An 18,474-nucleotide genomic window follows, 5' to 3' on the forward strand; every position below is an offset into this window, starting at 1 on the left:
CTGAAGGCACTGTTGCTAAGTTTGCAGATGCTACAAAGATCTGGGGCGGGATTCTCCGACCCCCCCCGCCGGGTCGGAGAATCGCCGGTCGGCGGGCCCCCACCCCGGCGATTCTCCAGCCTGCGATGGGCCGAAGTCCTGCTGCTGTCATGCCAGTCCCGCCGGCGTGAATCAAACCACCTACCTTACCGGCGTGACTTGCGGTGCGGGCGGGCCCCGGGGTGGGCGTGGGGCGATCTGGCCCCGTGGGGGGGCCCCCACGGTGGCCTGGCCCGCAGATCTGTGCCATGGGGGCACTCCTTTCCTTCCGCCTCGGCCATAGCCTCCGCGGAAGTGACCCCCCCCCTGCGCATGCGCGGGTTGACGTCAGCAGCCGCTGATGCGCATGCGCAGACTTCCCCGCCGACCGGCAGAGTCCCTTCGGCCCGGCTGCCGTGGCGCCAAAGGCCTTTCCCGCCGGCAGGCGGCGCGCCAACCACTCCGGCGCGGGCCTAACCCCTCAAGGTGAGGGTTTGGCCCCTAAAGGTGCGGAGAAATCCGCACTTTTGGGGCGGCCCAACGCTGGAGTGGTTCACGCCACTCCACCCCGCCGAGAGCCCCCGCCTCGCCGGGTAGGGGAGAATCCCGGCCTTGTAGAGGGACAGATTGTATTGAGGAAGCAGGGAGGCTGCAGAAGGACTTGGACAGGCTAGGAGAGTGGGCAAAGAAGTGGCAGATGGAATACAATGTGAGGTTATGCACTTTGGAAGAGGAATGGAGGCATAGACTCATTTCTAAATGTGGAAATGCTTAGGAAATCAGAAGCACAAAGGGACTTGGGAGTAAGATTCTCTTAAGGTTAACGTGTAGGTTCAGTTGGCATTTAGGAAGGCAAATGCAATGTTAGCATTCATGTCAAAAGGACTAGAATACAAGATTAGGGCTGTACTTCTGAGACTGTATAAGGCTCTGGTCAGAGCCCATTTGGAATATTGTGAGCAGTTTTGGGCCCTGTATCTAAGGAAGGATGTGCTGGCCTTGGTAAGGGTCCAGAGGAGGTTCACAAGAATCATCCCTGGATTGAAGAGCATGTCATATGAGGAGCAGATGAGGACTCTAGGTCTGTACTCATTGGAATTTAGAAGGATGAAGGGGGATCTTACTGAAACTTACAGGATACTGAGAGGCCTGGATAGAGTCGGCGTGGAGAGGGTATTTCCACCAGAAGGAAAAGCTAGAACCAGAGGATACAGACTCAAACTGAAGGGACGATCCGAGAAGGTACCGCTGGAGGGGATTAAGACAAAGTGGGAGGAGGAGTTGGGGGGAGAGCATGGAGGAGGGGTTGTGGTGTGAGGTGCTCCGGAGGGTGAATGCCTCAATTTTGTGCACGAGGTTGGGGCTGATACAACTGAAGGTGATGTGTAGGGGGCACCTCAAAAAGGCGAGGATGAGCACTGAGGGGGTAAAGGATGTTTGTGAGCTTTGTTGGGGGGGGGGGCACAAACCACCTTCATATATTTTGGATCCTGTTGGGGTGGAGGTCAGTCTCTCCACCCTGTGCCCTGGCATAGTGGGGGGATCGGTTGGAGTTTTTAAACACTTGAGAAGGTGAAGTTTGAGTTGAGGGGAAGGATTCTACAATTCATGGGCTTTGTTCATTATGCACTTTCAAGAATTGGATGACATCAAACATGGGGGGGCAGGGGTGGGGGGTTGGATTGTGTATTTTGTTGATGACTATGTATGGGTGGATGGTGGATACCTGATTCCTTTTCTTTGATGTTTGTATTTAAAATGCTGGGGGCTGGTGGGAGGAGTGGATTGTTGACCAGGGGTTTGACATTGTATTTGTTATTGTTGATTGTTTGTTGGTGGGTTTAAATTTGGATGAAAATGTGAAAAAGGAGAATAAAAATATTTTTTAAAAACTGAAGGGACGATCCTTTAAAACAGAGATGAGGAGGGATTCCTTCACCCAGATGGTGGTGAATCTGTGGAACTCTTTGCCGCAGAAGGCTGTGGAGGCCAGATCACTGAGTGTCTTTAAGACAGAGATAGATTAATAAGGGGATCAGGGGTTATGGAGAGAAGGCAGGAGAATGGGGATGAGAATTTGGGGATGATTGAATGGCGGCGCAGACTCGATGGGCCGAGTGGCCTAATTCTGCTCCTATGTCTTATGGTCTAATAGACACAGCATTGAGATAAGGCCCACTCTAGCAGAATACACGAGAGAAGATAAGGGAGGTTGTCAAACCCATGCACTATATGGGGCTAAATAACCCATGGGCTGGTATAGGGGTGGTTACAGCCAAACAATGAACATTCATATTGTGTGAATTCCTATGCATCATTACATTATTTTCCAAAAGGTGTGGCTGAAGAAATTATTGCAACAACCAAAAGATTGTCTGCAATGGGTTAATTTCTTGAGCAGAGAGGATGTCTTATTTGCATGCACCTCATTTCCTGACATCTAAATTTACGATATCCCGTGACGGATACCAAATATTAGCCACTTGAATTGAGGAAAAGGAATTGGTGACAAAACTGAAAAGAAGCTTCGGAAAGGTTTTGGTATCCACCTTCTGACTCCTTGGGCTCCACTTATTTGAGGAAGTGCAAAGGGAATATTCAGGACACTTTGGTTCACAGGTCAACTTATCCTGCAGTCGGGCAGCATGGTGGTGCAGTGGTTAGCACTGCTGCCTTATGATGCCGAGGTCCCAGGTTCGATCCCGGCTCTGGGTCACTGTCCAGTTTGCACATTCTCCCCGTGTTTGCGTGGGTTTCGCCCCCACAACCGAAAGATGTGCAGGGTAGATGGATTGGCCACGCAAAATTGCCCCTTTACTGGAAAAAATGCATTGGGTACACTAAATTTATTTTTAAAAAACTTATCCTGCAGTCATGACTGTTGGCAAAAGTAGAAAATTCTCAAAACCATCAAAATATTCCTTTGGATTTTTTATTTCAACATTCAGTTGCTCTCCTCTTTAATACCATATCCAGTGCTATGCCTTGGTGCCCTCTCATGCATAAAATTTGATAGTGTTGGGACAGCAGAGCCCAGGACTGCTTGCCATCGATATACAAAGATGTAATTTTGACAGTAGGGATCATGTCAAAAGGACTAGAATACAAGATTAGGGCTGTACTTCTGAGACTGTATAAGGCTCTGGTCAGAGCCCATTTGGAATATTGTGAGCAGTTTTGGGCCCTGTATCTAAGGAAGGATGTGCTGGCCTTGGTAAGGGTCCAGAGGAGGTTCACAAGAATCATCCCTGGATTGAAGTGATTAGGAGCTGGAAACCCGGTTGATTTTCCCCTCCCTATTCCAGGTGCCCAGGCAACAACTGTAATGCCGTCACTGTTTCTCCTGCTATGACTTGATAACTCAATATAACAAAATGGGGATGAAACCTGGGGCTTTCCTTGTCTATATGGCTCAGCTGTTCAGCAGACAAACTCACTTAACCATCGTGGGAAGCCATTACTGCCTGTCTACCTCCAATCTCCACCCCCCCCCCCCACCCCCACCCCAATTTTCTTTATTCTCCTCTGAAGATGATGTACTGGCTAAAAGCATACAACAACGTTAGCTATTACCGGTACACGCCAGTATCTGCTAAGTTGGATTGACAATTACCAGTTGTCGACAGAGACAGATCGAGCTGTGAGCCCAACTGTACAAATCATTAATGCACTTTCAATATTACTGGCCCCTCCCTGGAACAGGGAAAGGACTGTAGCTGGATCTACAAAGTCATCAAATGTGACTGTTCATTAATGTTTGTGCCAGAGGTTCATGCTTGGGATTTTCACAGTAACTTCCTTGCAGTGTTAATGTAAGCCTACTTGTGATGCTAATAAAGATTATTATGATTGTGCAGTAGCGTTAAAGTTACATGACTTTGGAGAACTCCTCATGTACAATTCACATGTATGCGGCATTTCCTGCTGTTGCTAAATCCATGTAACAGTAGAAATGGGGCAGAACCAGCACAACAGAAGCCAGCACAATTACTAAACCACTGATATAAAAAGTGTACTCATGATTATGTAAGCTGATGGCCATGTACTCCTCTAGTGTGTTGTGTGCTTGCCCACCTGTCATATATATCTCTGGTTTCATAAATAAGACTGAACACAATTATTACCGTAGACCTGGACCCATGTCACCTTGTTTTGTGCCAAAGGAATTAATTTTGAAGGTAGGGATCTTCACATGGGGAGAGAAAGGATAGGAAAGAAAAAGTGTAACTTTGATTTTTTTTCAATCCAGCTCTGATGTTATGCAGTCAATATGAAACTCAGCAAATGCAACAAAGTCTGTAAATGCATACAATGTGTACTGCTCAAAAATAGTGAGGCACACCTCTCGGTGTTTTCAGCACGCTCCACTGAACATGCTGTAAAACATTCAGAAAGAAAACTAAATCAACATTACAGTAAATGGAAACCGTTCGCCCATCTTCTTTCTTTGAGAGGAATGCAGTAGTCAGCACAGACTAGCAGGGTAATGTGAAGAATGCTTAAGGTAATATTGCCTGAAAGGCAAGACCGAGGTTAGCAACACATTGGATCCTTTGTGGATGACAGTGGCTCAGAGGATCCAAATCTGGACATACTTAAACCCAAAAACCGCTGCTTCCCAGTAAATCCCAAACCACTGCTTCCCAAATTCCCCTTTGCTGGCTCGGAACAGCCTCATTTTATTGCTCCTTTGCTGCTATGGATAATTGTGATTCCTTACTCTTTTACTGGCTGAAATCATTAATCCATGTGATTAGTTTACTGTGACTACCAATGGATTTTTCTTGGCTCTACTCTACAAGTGGGTCAAATCGATGCTTGCTCTTTGCGAAAACACTCAAAACTGTCTTGTTATGAATAACTTGGATTAAGTGACACGAGAAACACTGGACTAATGTTAATAATACAAATAAACCAACCTGATACAATGTTTTGTATGCAGTTACTAAATGAGCGCAACGTACTATGTGTCCCTAGCAATTTGCATGTCACAACAGTAACTATTTACATGAAAAAAATATAATGCTTTGCATGTAATTAGTAAATGAGCGCAGGTAGTATGTGTCCCTAACAACTTGCATGTCACTACAGTAAGTATTTTTGTGAAAAAGAAAGCGTCTGACTAAACCTTTTCCATCAGAGAGAAAAATAAATTAGATGCAATTAATCTTGATGTGAAAATACGTCTGTCAAACATTTTGACATGAAACTTTAAGCAATGATGATTATTTACAAGATATGCATACAGTAGTCATGGTTTTATGGGCAGCACGGTAGGGCAGTGGTTAGCACTGCTGCCTCACAGCGCCGCGGTCCCAGGTTCGATCCTGGCTCTGGGTCACTGTCTGTGTGGAGTTTGCGCATTCTCCCCGTGTTTGCGTGGGTTTTGCCCCCACAACCCAAAGATGTGCAGGGTAGGTGGATTGGCCATGTTAAATTGCCCCTTAATTGGAAAAAATGAATTGGGTACTCAAAATTTATTTTAAAAAAGAAAATAGCTTTATCGTAAAATAACTCCGCCATTCTTTTAATATTCTCTTTATCGGGTGGCACAGCGGTTAGCACTGATGCCTCACAGTGCCAGAGACCTGGGTTCAATTCCAGCCTTGGGCCACTGGCTGTGTGGAGTTTGCACATTCACCCCATGTCTGCATGGGTTTCCCCGTTGCTCTGATTTCCTCCCACAGTCCAAAAATGTGCAGGTTAGGTGGATTGGCCATGCCAAATTGCCCTTAGTGCCCAGGGATGTGCGGGTTAGGTGGGGTTATGGGGTTGCAGATATAAGGCGGGTGCCTGGTTTGGGTGCTCTTTCAGAGTCGGTGAAGACTCAATATGCCAAATGGCCTCCTTTTGAACTGTAGTGGTTCTACGATTCTATGATATAGAGTGCAAGTGAGTTGATAGGGCATGAAATACATTCTCTATAAACTGGTCTCTCTATAAACTGGTCTTATAGATGTGGGTAGGCACATGAATTTCTCTGTTTTTTGGCCAACTACCCTTCCATCCCTGGAATATTTTGTAGACTGAGACAGTTTCCACAGGAACCATTGGCATATGCCCCTGAGCTAGAAACCTATTAGTCATAGTTCACATCAGTCGGTGGAAATTACATCATGAAAAAGTTTCTAGGTGCTTTTACGTTATACAAGTACATACATGGTTCTCACAACAGTATCTACAATTTAAATATAAAAGGGGCCAACTCAACTTGTTCCATGAAAGATGGAGATCACTATATTGTGGGTTTTGGGAACTATTGCTGGGTTTTCCAGCAGTGCACCTGGGTGACAACTAGTGGAAATGGTGCATGATGGAAATGTAACACGGAAGCTGTGTTGATCTGCTCTGCTGAAACAACACAAAAGCAGCTTCACAAGCCAATCCTTAGGGCTCAAGCAGCAAACTAGGGCTTTCAGGCTTGTACATATTTTGCCAGAATATGGATAGAACTGAGCTCTAGCATATTGTTTTTTCCTCCTTGTAAGCCAGTTGTTTGCCCTTAACTGCAATGAACCAAAGCGGACCAATTACTAATGATAAATGAGTGAAATTGACGATACTGTCATTGATTGTGTTAGCTACGTGACCAAACTGAGATATATGGTCCAGCTTGATGTATTGTTAGAACCTGCAGAAAGAGGACTTTAATAACTCATTAAAATAACATGCATTCTACAATTCTACACTGGCCTGTGGTATAAGTCAAGTCTCTAATTTACTATGCTGTGTATTTACAGTTGGACAGTGCACATTGTTCAGCCTCCTATATCAGCTGTCGCAATTTCCCTGGTAATCCATTCAACGTTACACAATGTCACGCAACGTCAATTCCTACATCACTACCATGTTTGTCACTCTGTAAACCCACTGGCAATCAGTCAAAAATAAATAAATGCACTATCAGGATAGCAGAAAATCTGGCAGTCAATTAATTTCATCTTGAGGTTCTGGCAACATTCATAAATCAGTCTTCCTTCACTCTCAATGTTTATGGCATCATTAGATCCTGTTTGATTGAACCACTCTTTATAGCAACCTGCCAGCCATCTCCTAAACACAGCTGGGTGATTTTGGAAAATGGTGTGGTATTAACGTTTTGGCTCTAACTCTGCAGTAAAAAATTAGGAGATATTATATCATGTTCATAGTTGTAATATCCCGCAAGGGAGCTACAGGGTGGGAAAGTTTGTCTTCCCCGTGCTCCTTGCGGAGTACAAGCCTCCCGCTAGGGGCGAGGTATCTCAATTACCCAGTCTATATCATGTCAGCCAGCAAGGCACCGGCCAGAGAGGGATCTACTGGGTAGCGTACATGTCGTTCATGTAAATAAAACTTTGTTCTTAATTTACTTGGTGTGGACTCCCCGTGTCCTTATTAAAATAGTACATGTCAAATTCAAAAAATATCATTACACCAACTTGAACTGTGATCCTGTAGATGCTACCTGGAAATAGGGCAGAAGGATCTCAGGGGATTCCATTTCAGGATCTTACATGACAAAACTGATAAGCAGCTCCAATCCTAGCTCAGGATCCCAATGCAGCAAATCTTTTCCCTTCAATTAACCAAATCTCTAACACTCTTCCACTTCATGGAATTTCAATCGAACGAACCATTGCCACAAATAATCAGTGAAACCTTTCCCCACTTTCCGAGGAAACAAACTCTTTCTTATCACTCCCATTCTACTGATTTAAAAAAACCAAGTCACTTCCAAGTCACTTTCTATTCACTTTCATCAAATAGAACACCAAAGCACTTCCTGTTTGCTGTCAATATATATAATTCCAATCCAACACACCCCCTCACTATCATTCCTATTGTACCAAATTCCAAAGGATCAAATCTTTTCCCATTTTCTCCATTTATGCAGGGTGATAATTAAGCACAGTCTTCCTTGTCACTCCTACAATGTGAAATTTCTAATCCAAATATGAAATCCAGTTGCATAGCTTTTAATGATCAGTTTTCAAATACTGTGAATCGATTACCAAACAAAGTCTAAAGATATCGCACTACATTTCAGAAGTGTTTATGAAATATATTCTTCTTGGATGTTCTGTGTTGTGTTTTGTTGAATAATTTGAGTGAATGACTGATTCATTAGTTTGCGGTACAAAGATTTGAAAACTTACCGTTCTCACCTTTAGCTTTTACAGTTTCCTGAATAATCATAGTCCAAGCATAAAATACCACCACCATTTTTCTGTATCAAGACTTGACTGGACTGAAAACCAAAGCCATTTAAATGGACTTGAAGTTCATGGCTTGCAATGGCCGCTGATCTGAAGTTTTACCAATCACTTCCAGGTGAAACTATCTAAAATCAACGTTTTTTTTTAAAGTCAATCCGTTGAAGTTAAAATTAACATGGATTTGGAACCCACGCTTTCTTTCCACATAAAAAGGACTGGGTGCTCAAAGGAAAACGGATCAACCCTCAGGGGGGAAAAAAATAATGATTAGTGCAAACTTAAATGCAGATTAATGTTTTCCTGGAGACATTTTGGTGCGACTTCATCTTGAACACTTGTTTCTATTGGTGAAATGCTTATATAACACTGAGCAAGACTATTTAGTCTGGTCTTTTTCATTGGCTTCCCTAAATACTGCTGTGCGGTGCTGACACCTGCATTCCCCTAGACTTGCTAAAGACACGCCCCTTAGCTCCTATTTACACAACGTGGCTCCTCTGCGCTCGAGCAGTTTCCTGCTTCAAGCGAGACTCAAATCAGTGATGTACTGAAGGCAGATGGAAAGACTTGTTGCACACTGCACGGCTTTGTCCCCACATCTTCCAGTTCATGCAGACTCAGTACTGCTGGCGGTGCCTGTGGCCTTCTTCTTGGTGCGCAGCTTAACACTCTTCGACTGTGGCTGAAAAACAGATAGGAAGAGGCAACTAATTCGGCGAGCTATTCACGAGTTGCTCACGCACACATGAACCAACTACAATTACCTCAGCTGAAGGAAGAGTCACCCAGCATCATCCAGGCCCCATCAGAGAGAGAGAGATTTACCACCCTTCCCATTAACCACTGGCCTTGCCTTACTGTCATCAGCAGGGGTAAAATAAACCAGTTGTTGATGCTATTTAGCAATTCCAGGTTTCGCCGTTCCCGACTTTTGAAAAATGTGTCTGTGTATTTCTAGTTAGCTCATCTGTATTTTCCTACTCATGAAAAGAAAATTGAAAAATTGCAAGTTTGTTAAGTAATCAAACAGTGTCTGGTTAACAACTGGTTATCACTCCTGGTTAATCAGGAGTGAGTAAATATCTGATCTCACATTTATATGTAGTCCACCAATATGATACCTAACCAAGTTATGCAAGCGTCTTTTTTAAGAGTGCAATTCAACAGCATTAACTGACTTGACAGTCTATCTATGTTACATATCTCCTTCACTGGACAGAAAAAAACTTCATATCATTCTCAAAATTGGTTCAGGTTTGGAAATTTAATTCTCATATGCTCTGGGCCTACACAAACCAAGTTAAATAACAGGCTTTTATCCACCTGGCTGAGCATGTTATAAATCTCCATTCCATTACCGCTCAATTATTTTTCTCTCTTTACCTTCTGTTCCAAGATTCAGCATTACATTGAGTCCCTTTCCTCGAGTCATCCATTTCACTCTTCTTTGAATCACATCTAATAGATCCATTCACTGCTTTACGATCCCCAGATTTCCAATATTCCAAATGTGACCTCACAAATGTTTCACACTAAGCTGGAATAAGTTGTTTTCACTAATAACCAAATATTCTTGAGGTGCATTACACCGGAGGTATAAATAGTGTTTTAGGGCTGGATTTTATTATAATCCGGGCTCCATTAAAAATGGTAGGTGCGACCCAGATCTGGAAGCCCTATCCCCATTTCCGACAATGGGTGGGAGCAGAAACATAGGAAAATAGGAGCATCGGAGCAGGAATAGGTCATTCGGCCTCGAGGCCCTGTTCGGCCATTTAATTTGATCGTGGCTGATCGTCTACTTCAATGTCATCTTCCTGCACTATCTCCGTATGCCTTGATATCACTGGTATCTAGAAGTCTATTGACCTCTGCTTTGAACATACTCAATGATTGAGCCTCCACAGCCCACATGGTAGAGAATTCCAAAGACTCACCCAACTAATTGAAGAAATTCCTCCTCATCTCGGTCCTAAATGGCCTACCTCTTATTCTGAGACTGTGTCCCACACAGGTTCTGCCCCCCCCCCCCCCCCATCCCACCCAAGCAGGATAAATTATCTTGATTCAGTTTCTGTTGAAAAAAATGTTTTTATCGGTATTTGGAGTTAGAAATATAGAGTTTTGCATATAAGTGACAATATGGCAGCACAGTGACGCAGTGGTTAGCAGAGCTGCCCCGCAGGGTCGAGGACCCAGGTTCGATCCTAGCCCCGGGTCACGATCCGTGTGGAGTTTGCACATTCTCCCCGTGTCTGCATGGGTCTCACCCCCACATCCCAAAAGATGTGCAGGGTGGGTGATTGGTCACGCTAAATTGCTAATTGGAAAAAATAAATAAATGACAAAACAACAGCGATAACGATATTTAACAAAAATAGAAACACCAAGACATGAGTCCTTCGCTGTCACCATAACTGTGACTGAGGTTCCAATACGAATTTACATTTTTACAGTGGTGTGCATTTTTACAGTGTTTTCACGAGTACCTACTGGGACTTGTTGCACCCAGCTTTACCCACATTTATACAGATATTGTTGGGGTCCTTGCCCTCGCTCGCCGGTTGTCTCCGTTTGGCTGGTGGGGGAGGTTCTGTTCCCCCCTTAAATTTGAGTTTTTGAGGGAGGGTGGGTCTGTCTGTTTCCTCAGTTTCTCCCCGTGTGGGAGATGTTTGTGTTCCCTCCTGTGGGTGACCCTCCTCCCTGTTCTTTCTCTGTTCCTCGTGAACTCTCCTCCCTCTAGGTGACCTTCCATGACCCCCTCCTTTTCTGCCCCCTCCCCCGGCCTGGTTGCTGCTGGTTGTGAACAGGGGCGGGATTCTCCGCAAACTGGCGCGATGTCCGCTACCCGGCACCAAAAACGGCGCGGATCACTCCGGCGTCGGGCCGCCCCAAAGGTGAGGAATTCTCCGCACCTTTAGGGGCCAAGCCCTCACTTTGAGGGGATAGGCCTGCGCCGGAACGGTTTCTGCTCCGCCGGCTGGCGGGAAAGGCCTTTGGCGCCACGCCAGCCGGCGCCGAAAGGACTTCGCCGGGCGACGCATGCGCGGGATTGTCAGCGGCCGCTCACGGCATCCTCGCGCATGCGCAGGGGAGGGGGTCTCTTCCACCTCCGCCATAGTGAAGACCATGGCGAAAGCGGAAGAAAAAGAGTGCCCCCACGGCACAGGCCCGCCCGCGGATCGGTGGGTCCCGATCGCGGGCCAGGCCACCGTGGGGGCACTCCCCGGGGCAAGATCGCCCCGCGCCCCCCCCAGGACCCCGGAGCCTGCCTGCGCCGCCTTGTCCCGCCGTTCAAAAGGAGGTCTAATCCACGCCGGCGGGCGAGGGTTGACAGCGGCGGGACTTCGGCCCATCGCGGGCCGGAGAATCGCCGGAGGTGGGCCCGCCGACCGGCGCGATTCCCGCCCCCGCCGAATCTCTGGTGGCAGAGGATTTGGGACACGGCAGGGGCAGGATTCACGCCAGTCCCCGGCGATTCTCTGACCCGGTGGGGGGTTGGAGAATCGCGCCCCAGGTCTGTGAAGACATTTGTGAATTTGTTCCACGTACCTTGGAATCCCTCCTCAGGCACTCTTATTTCAAATTTTATTTTATCCAGCCTCAGGAATTCTGCCAAATCTAAGAGTGATGCCGAAGCCCTGGGTGACGCTGCTGACTTCCACCTTAGCAGAAGTCTCCACCTGGCGATCAGTAAGGCAAAGGGCAGAGCCTCCTCCCCCTTCCCAGTCCAGAGCTCTGGGTGCTCTGACACCACAAAGACCACCAGAGATTGGCATGGCTCCATCTCAATCCCCACCACCCTGGACATAGCCTCGAGGAAGGCCATCCAGAACTCCCTGAGTATGAGGCAGACCAGAACATGTGGGTGTGGTTGGCCGGACTCCCCTGACACCACTCGTTCTTGTCCTCGTTCTCCGGGAAGCACCCGCTCATACACATCTTGGTAAAGTGTGCTCTGTGCACTACCTTGAGCTGCATCAGGCTTAGCCCGGTGCAGGAGGTGGCGTGATCCTGTGCAGCGCCTCCATCCACAGTCCTTCCCCTATCTCCATGCCCATTTCCTCCCCCCATTTCCATCTGGTCGCATCCAGTAGGGTCCTGACCTTTTCTATAAGTCACTTGTAGATGCCGCCATATTTGTTGTCCCCTAACCAGTCCGGCCCTATCATTGTGTCCAGAAATGTGTGTCCGGGTCTGAGGGAACATTTTTGTCTCGTTGCGGAGAACCTCATGCAGCTGCAGGTATCTAAGCTTGTTCCATTTTGGGAGTTGGAGCCACTCTAGAAGTTACCCCAGGGATGCCTGTTGCCCACGTACATGTCCCCTGCTGTCAACATCCCTCTGTCCTCCCTCCACACCTCAAGTGTGGCATCTATCTTCGGCGGTGCAAACTGTGGTTGTGCAGATGGCCCCCAAGGACATTTTGCCAAGTTCGAAGTGGTGCCTAAATTGGTTCCATGTCCTTAAGGTGACTACCACCACTGCTCCTGGAGTGTGTGTGTGTGTGTGGAGGGACCGGGAGAAACACAGTGGCCAGCGTTCGGAGAGACCTCCCCGTGCCGGAGGCCTCCTCCATTCGGACCCAGTCTACCTCTGGCTCCCTTAGCCGCCTCCTCTGTGTTGCCCAGTAGTAGAATAGAAGGCTCAGTAGGACCATGCCGCCTTTGCTGTATAATAGGCTTACGTACTCTGAGAACCCTTCCCCCCCAGACAAAGGTCATGATTAACTTGTCGACCATGGTGAACAAGGAATTGCCGATGAAGATCGGGAGTGATCTGAATACAAAAAGGAAACTAAGCAGCTCCTCCATTTTGACTGTCTGTACCCTTCTGGCTCGGGAAAGAGGGAGTGTGTCCCACCTTTGCAGGTCGTTATTCACCTCCTCCACCAGGCGTGAGAGGTTTCATTTGTGGAGCCTCTTCCAGATATTGGCCACTTGGATCCCCAGGTGCCTGAACTTGGATTGGGTCACTTTAAATGGCAGTCCTTCCAGCTCTGTTCCTCCCTCTCGGGGATTATCTAGAAGATTTCAGTCTTTCCCAATTTGAGTTTGTAACCTGAGAAGGGCCGAACTCCCTAAGGGGTCCGTTTATCTTTCACATACTGGCTAGGGAGTTCGACACGTAGAGGAGCAGGTCATCCAATAGAGTGAGACTCTATGCCCTCTGTCCCCTCTCCATTTTCCCTTCTACCAACCCACCCATCTAAGGGCGCTAGCCAGCTGCTCGATTGCCAGGTGAACAGGAGCGGGGTAAGCAGACACCACTACCTTGTTCCCCTGTGCAGCGGGAGCATTCAGAGCTGGTTTTGTTTATCTGTACACTCGCCACAGGAGCGCTGTAGAAGAGCTTCACCTATGTGGTGAATCCCGCTCCAAACCCAAACCGTTCAAACCATGAGGTACCTCCATTCTACTCGATCGAAGACTTTCTCAGTGTCCAGGGAGACAATCACCTCTGGTGGGGTCACTATTACATTCAGCAGGCGTCTGATGTTCACTGTTAGCTGTCTGCCCTTGTCAAACCCGGTCTGATCTTCCGCGATCACTTCTGGCAGGCAGCTCTCCAGGCGCCTCGCCAGTGCTTTCAATAGGATTTTTGCAACAGTGTTGCAAAGAGAGATGGGTCTGTATGATCCACACTCTGTCGGGTCTTTGTCCCTTTTGGGGATCAATGAGATCAAGACCTGGGCCAGCGTGGGCTGCTGGTCCCCCTTTGACAGTGAGTCACTGAACATCTGCAAGTGCGCGGCCAGCGCTGCTGCAAATCTTTTGTAAAAGGGAACCCATCCGGTCCTGGTGCTTTCCCTGATTGTGTGGAGTTGATGCATTCCACGATTTCGCCCAGTCGTAGTGGTGATTCCAGCCCTTGTTTCCTGCCCTCCCCCACCACCGGTATATCCAGTCTGTCGAGGAATTGTGCCATCCCCGAAACCCCTCTGGGGGCTCGGAGGTGTATTGTCCTCGGTAAAAGTTCGAAAAGGCCTTATTAACCTCATTTGGTTTCGCTACTATTCTACCGTTACTGTCCCTGGCTTGAGCTATCTCTTTCATGGCTGCCTGTTTTCTCAACTGGTGAGCCAGCATGTGGCTGGCTTTGTCTCCGTGTTTGTAGAAGGTCCCCACCACCCCCATGCCTGGCAGAGCTGGTGGACTGCCTTCTGTGTGGAGAGCAGGTCAAATCCCATCTACAGCTTTTTCCTTTCCACCTGCAGTTCCACAGTTGGGGCCATGGGGTACCGCCGATCCACTTCCAGTTTGGAATCGATTAGCCACTGCTTCGCTTCCCTGTCCTTCCCGGCGCTAAGGGTCCTATAAGCTATAATTTGCCCCCTGATTACTGCCTTCAATGCCTCCCAGAGTGTGGAGGGTGAGACCCCCACCTTTCTGGTTGCAGGATACATAATCGTTGATGGCTTGGGATATGTTAGTGCAGAATTCCTTATCGGTGAGAAGAGCTGCATCCAGCCTCCATGGGGGGCATTGGCCCCGTCCCTTTTCCAACCACACGTTGATGTAGTGTGACGTGTGGTCGGAGATTAAAATCGTGGAGTATTCTGCCCTTGTTATTCCTGGAAGCACCCTCTCCCCTACCACAAAAAGTCTATCTGTAAGTAAACCTTATGCACGTGAGAGAAGGAGACCTCTCAGGTGGTGAAATCTCCACGGGTCTACCGCTCCTGCTCCCCCCCCACCCCCCCTCGCCCACCCCCCACCATGCGCTCCATAAGGACGTTCAATTTGCATGCGATGCCTGACATGTTACCTATCCTGGGGTTGGATCGGTCTAATGTCGGGTCCTGTACACAGTTAATGTCATCCCCCATGATCAGTCGGTGGGTGTCCAAGTCCGGGATTTTGGATTTTGGCCATTGTTTCCCTGACAAACTCTGCATCATCCCAGTTTGGGGTGTATATATTTTCCAAGACTACCGGGGTCCCTTCCAGCAACCCACTGACCAATACATACCACCCTCCCCGCCTCCCCCCGGTCCGTCACTGTGCCTGTCACTGTAACTGAGACTGTCCTATTAATTAATGTGGCCATCCCCCTTGACTGACCGAGTGTCGAAACATGAGTGTAACGTTTGTCTCATCCAGTCCTTCCTCATCCGCAGCCAGTCCCTCTCTCTCTCTCTCTCTGGTGTCTTTCCTGTAGGAAGGTTACATCCACTCTCAGACTCTTGAGATGGGCGTGGATTTTGGATCTCTTCCCCGCCCGTTATCCATACTCACCTTGTGGGCCCGGCCCTGTCCGATTGGGCCTACCCTTGCTCTCGGGCCATTCAAAATGGCCACCAACTGCTTCCGCTTTTTTGCCATCTCTATGTGTTGTCTGTTGCAACAGTACTCTACCCTTCCCCCTCCCCTTTCCCTCCCTGTAACCCCAGCCTCCCCTCTTTTTGCCCTTTGTTTTTGCTGAGTTTGTGTCTTTCTCCTTCCTTCTGCCAGGCACTCCCTCCCTCCTGGAAGGCGCACTACAGCCTCCTTCTTCGCTGTCCTTTCATACACCAACTTATTCGTTAGTGTAGCGACTTTTGCATCCTGCGTTCTAGCCCTTGTGTACTTTCACTGTTTGCCCAGGTCATTCCTTTGCAGCTGCTCAAAGTCGGGGAGCCACGGTGGACAAAAACCTTGAGGCTCCGCAAGTATCAAACAGAGAGCGGATCCCGAGGTGGGCGAAAGGTGTGAGAGGGTGCAACTTGCTGGCTTCCTCTGGGGCAACAAAATAGTACTCTTTCCCCTGGTGCACGACCATGGTGCATGGTTGGGTAATGTATGCCAAACCACACCGTTCCTCTGGACAGGGTTGATTTAGCACTGTTAAATTCAGCCCAGCGCTTGGCCAGGTCTGCCTCAATGCCTTGGTACAAGCAGATGAAGTGCCCTTCCCAATTGCACCCTCTCACACCTTTCGCCCACCTCAGGATCCGTTCTCTGTTCTGGTACTTTCAGAGCCTCAACTGGCTTTGGGCAGCTGCTGAACGAACTGTGAGCATGGTCTACCTCCTGGGGCTTGGCGAAGACCACCTCACCGACCAGTTTCCCGAGCATCGCCGCTATGTACTCCATGGGGTTCCTCTCCTCGTTCCTTCGAGCAGCCCCACGATTCTTAAGTTTCGTTGTCATGTTGACTTATTCTCTTGATCGTCGACTTTTTCTTTTAGCCCCTCCTGGGTCTTAATCTAGCTTACCACCTCGCCTTCGAGTGCCACGATCCGGTCCCCTTGGTCCGTGACGACCTTCTCGAGGTCTCTTGCCATCGCTCCATCTTAGCCATTGCTTACCTCATGGGGGCCATCACAGCTTCCACTGCCAGGAGGTCTTTCTTCAGCTCCTCCCTGTGTCTTTGGAGCTCGGAGGTCATGATGCCTGTGAGCTTGTCCATCAGCGCCTGAGTCGGCCCTTCCCGGTTCCGTGCTACCTCATGTGGCTGTCGGCTCGGAAGCTGAGGTTTTCCTCCCCTCATCCTTGCTGGCCTTTCGAATGCACATCTGACTTTTCCCAATTTGTTCCCCCTCTTTTCCTTGTCGATGCGGTTTGAAGGAGACTGTGGGGTTGCAACTATTTTTGGTGCCCATTTGCTGCAGTTAGAAATCGTAACAGAGGAGTATTTCCGGCTGTATCGAGGGACGAGGCAGGGGTGCCCCCTGTCCCCTCTGCTGTTTGCATTGGCAATTGAACCTTTGGCCATGGCGTTAAGGGAGTCGGGGAAATGGAAGGGGGTGGTCCGAGGGGGAGAGGAACATCGAGTGTCGCTGTACGCAGATGACCTGTTGCTGTATGTGGCGGATCCAGTGGAGGGGATGGTTGAGGTCATGCAGATCTTAAGGGAGTTTGGAGATTTTTCGGGCTATAAGCTCAACGTGGGAAAGAGTGAGCTCTTTGTGGTGCATCCGGGGGATCAGGGAAGAGGGATAGACGACCTACCGTTGAGGAGGGCGGAAAGGAGCTTTCGATACTTGGGGATTCAGGTAGCTAGGAGCTGGGGGGCACTGCACAAACTTAATTTGACGTGGCTGGTGGAACAGATGGAGGAGGATTTTAAAAGGTGGGACATGTTGCCGCTCTCGCTGGCGGGCAGGATACAGTCAATTAAAATGGTGGTCCTCCCTAGGTTTCTTTTTGGGTTCCAGTGCCTTCCAATCGTGATCACCAAGGCCTTTTTTAAGAGGGTAGGCAGGAGCATTATGGATTTTGTGTGGGCAAGCAAGACCCCGAGGGTAAGGGGGGGGTTCCTGGAACGTCGCAGGGATAGAGGAGGGTTGGCATTGCCGAATTTGGGTGGCTACTACTGGGCAGCCAACGTGGCGATGATCCGTAAGTGGTTGATGGAGGGAGAGGGGCGGCATGGAAGAGGTTGGAGATGGCGTCCTGCAAAGGAACGAGCCTGGGGGCGCTGGTGACGGCACCGCTGCCGCTCTCGCCGACAAGGTACACCACGAGCCCGGTGGTGGCGGCAACGCTAAAGATCTGGGGGCAGTGGAGGCGACACAGGGGAGCGCTGGGAGCCTCGGTGTGGTCCCCGATTAGGGATAACCATCGGTTTATCCCAGGAAGGATGGACGGGGGGTTCCAGAATGGCATCGGGCAGGGATTAGAAGAATGGGGGACCTGTTCATCGATGGGCCGTTTGCGAGCTTAGGGGCGCTGGAGGAGAAATTTGGTCTACCCCCGGGAAATGCCTTCAGGTACATGCAAGTGAGGGCGTTTGTGAGGCGGCAGGTGAGGGAATTCCCGTTGCTCCCGGCACAGGGGATTCAAGACAGGGTGATTTTGGGCATATGGGTCGGGGAGGGCAAGGTGTCGGTGATATACCAGGAGATGAAAAAGGGGGAGGCTTTGGTAGAGGAGCTGAAAGGTAAATGGGAAGAGGAGCTGGGGGAGGAGATTGAGGAGGGGCTGTGGGCTGATGCCTTAAGTAGGGTTAATTCCTTTTCCTCGTGTGCCAGGCTTAGCCTGATACAGTTTAAGGTAGTGCACAGAGCGCATATGACGGGGGAGAGGCTGAGTAGGTTCTTTGGGGTGGAGGACAGATGTGGGGGGTATTCAGGAAGTCCGGCGAACCATGTCCATATGTTTTGGTCATGCCCGGCACTGAAGGGGTTCTGGAGGGGAGTTGCGGGAATAGTATCTAAGGTGGTGAAAGTCTGGGTCAAGCCAAGCTGGGGCTAGCACTATTTGGAGTAGTGGACGAGCCGGGAATGTAGGAGGCGAAAGAGGCCGGCATTCTGGCCTTTGCGTCCCTAGTAGCC

General features: G+C 48.8%; 1 protein-coding gene across 3 annotated transcripts in view; it reads right to left on the minus strand.

Moving 5' to 3' along the window:
* Positions 1-2,936: 2,936 nt before the first annotated feature.
* LOC140426803 (receptor expression-enhancing protein 2-like) overlaps positions 2,937-18,474 on the minus strand; it is a 276,647-nt gene continuing 261,109 nt past the window's right edge. For all 3 annotated transcript variants that reach the window (XM_072512001.1, XM_072512000.1, XM_072512002.1), the window contains one exon: positions 2,937-8,898. In XM_072512001.1, coding sequence (XP_072368102.1) covers positions 8,824-8,898 — 75 coding nt within the window. In that variant the 3' untranslated portion in view covers positions 2,937-8,823. The remainder of the gene's footprint in view (positions 8,899-18,474) is intronic.

This window comes from Scyliorhinus torazame, chromosome 7 (genome assembly GCF_047496885.1).
Source record: "Scyliorhinus torazame isolate Kashiwa2021f chromosome 7, sScyTor2.1, whole genome shotgun sequence".
Lineage (NCBI taxonomy): Eukaryota > Metazoa > Chordata > Chondrichthyes > Carcharhiniformes > Scyliorhinidae > Scyliorhinus > Scyliorhinus torazame.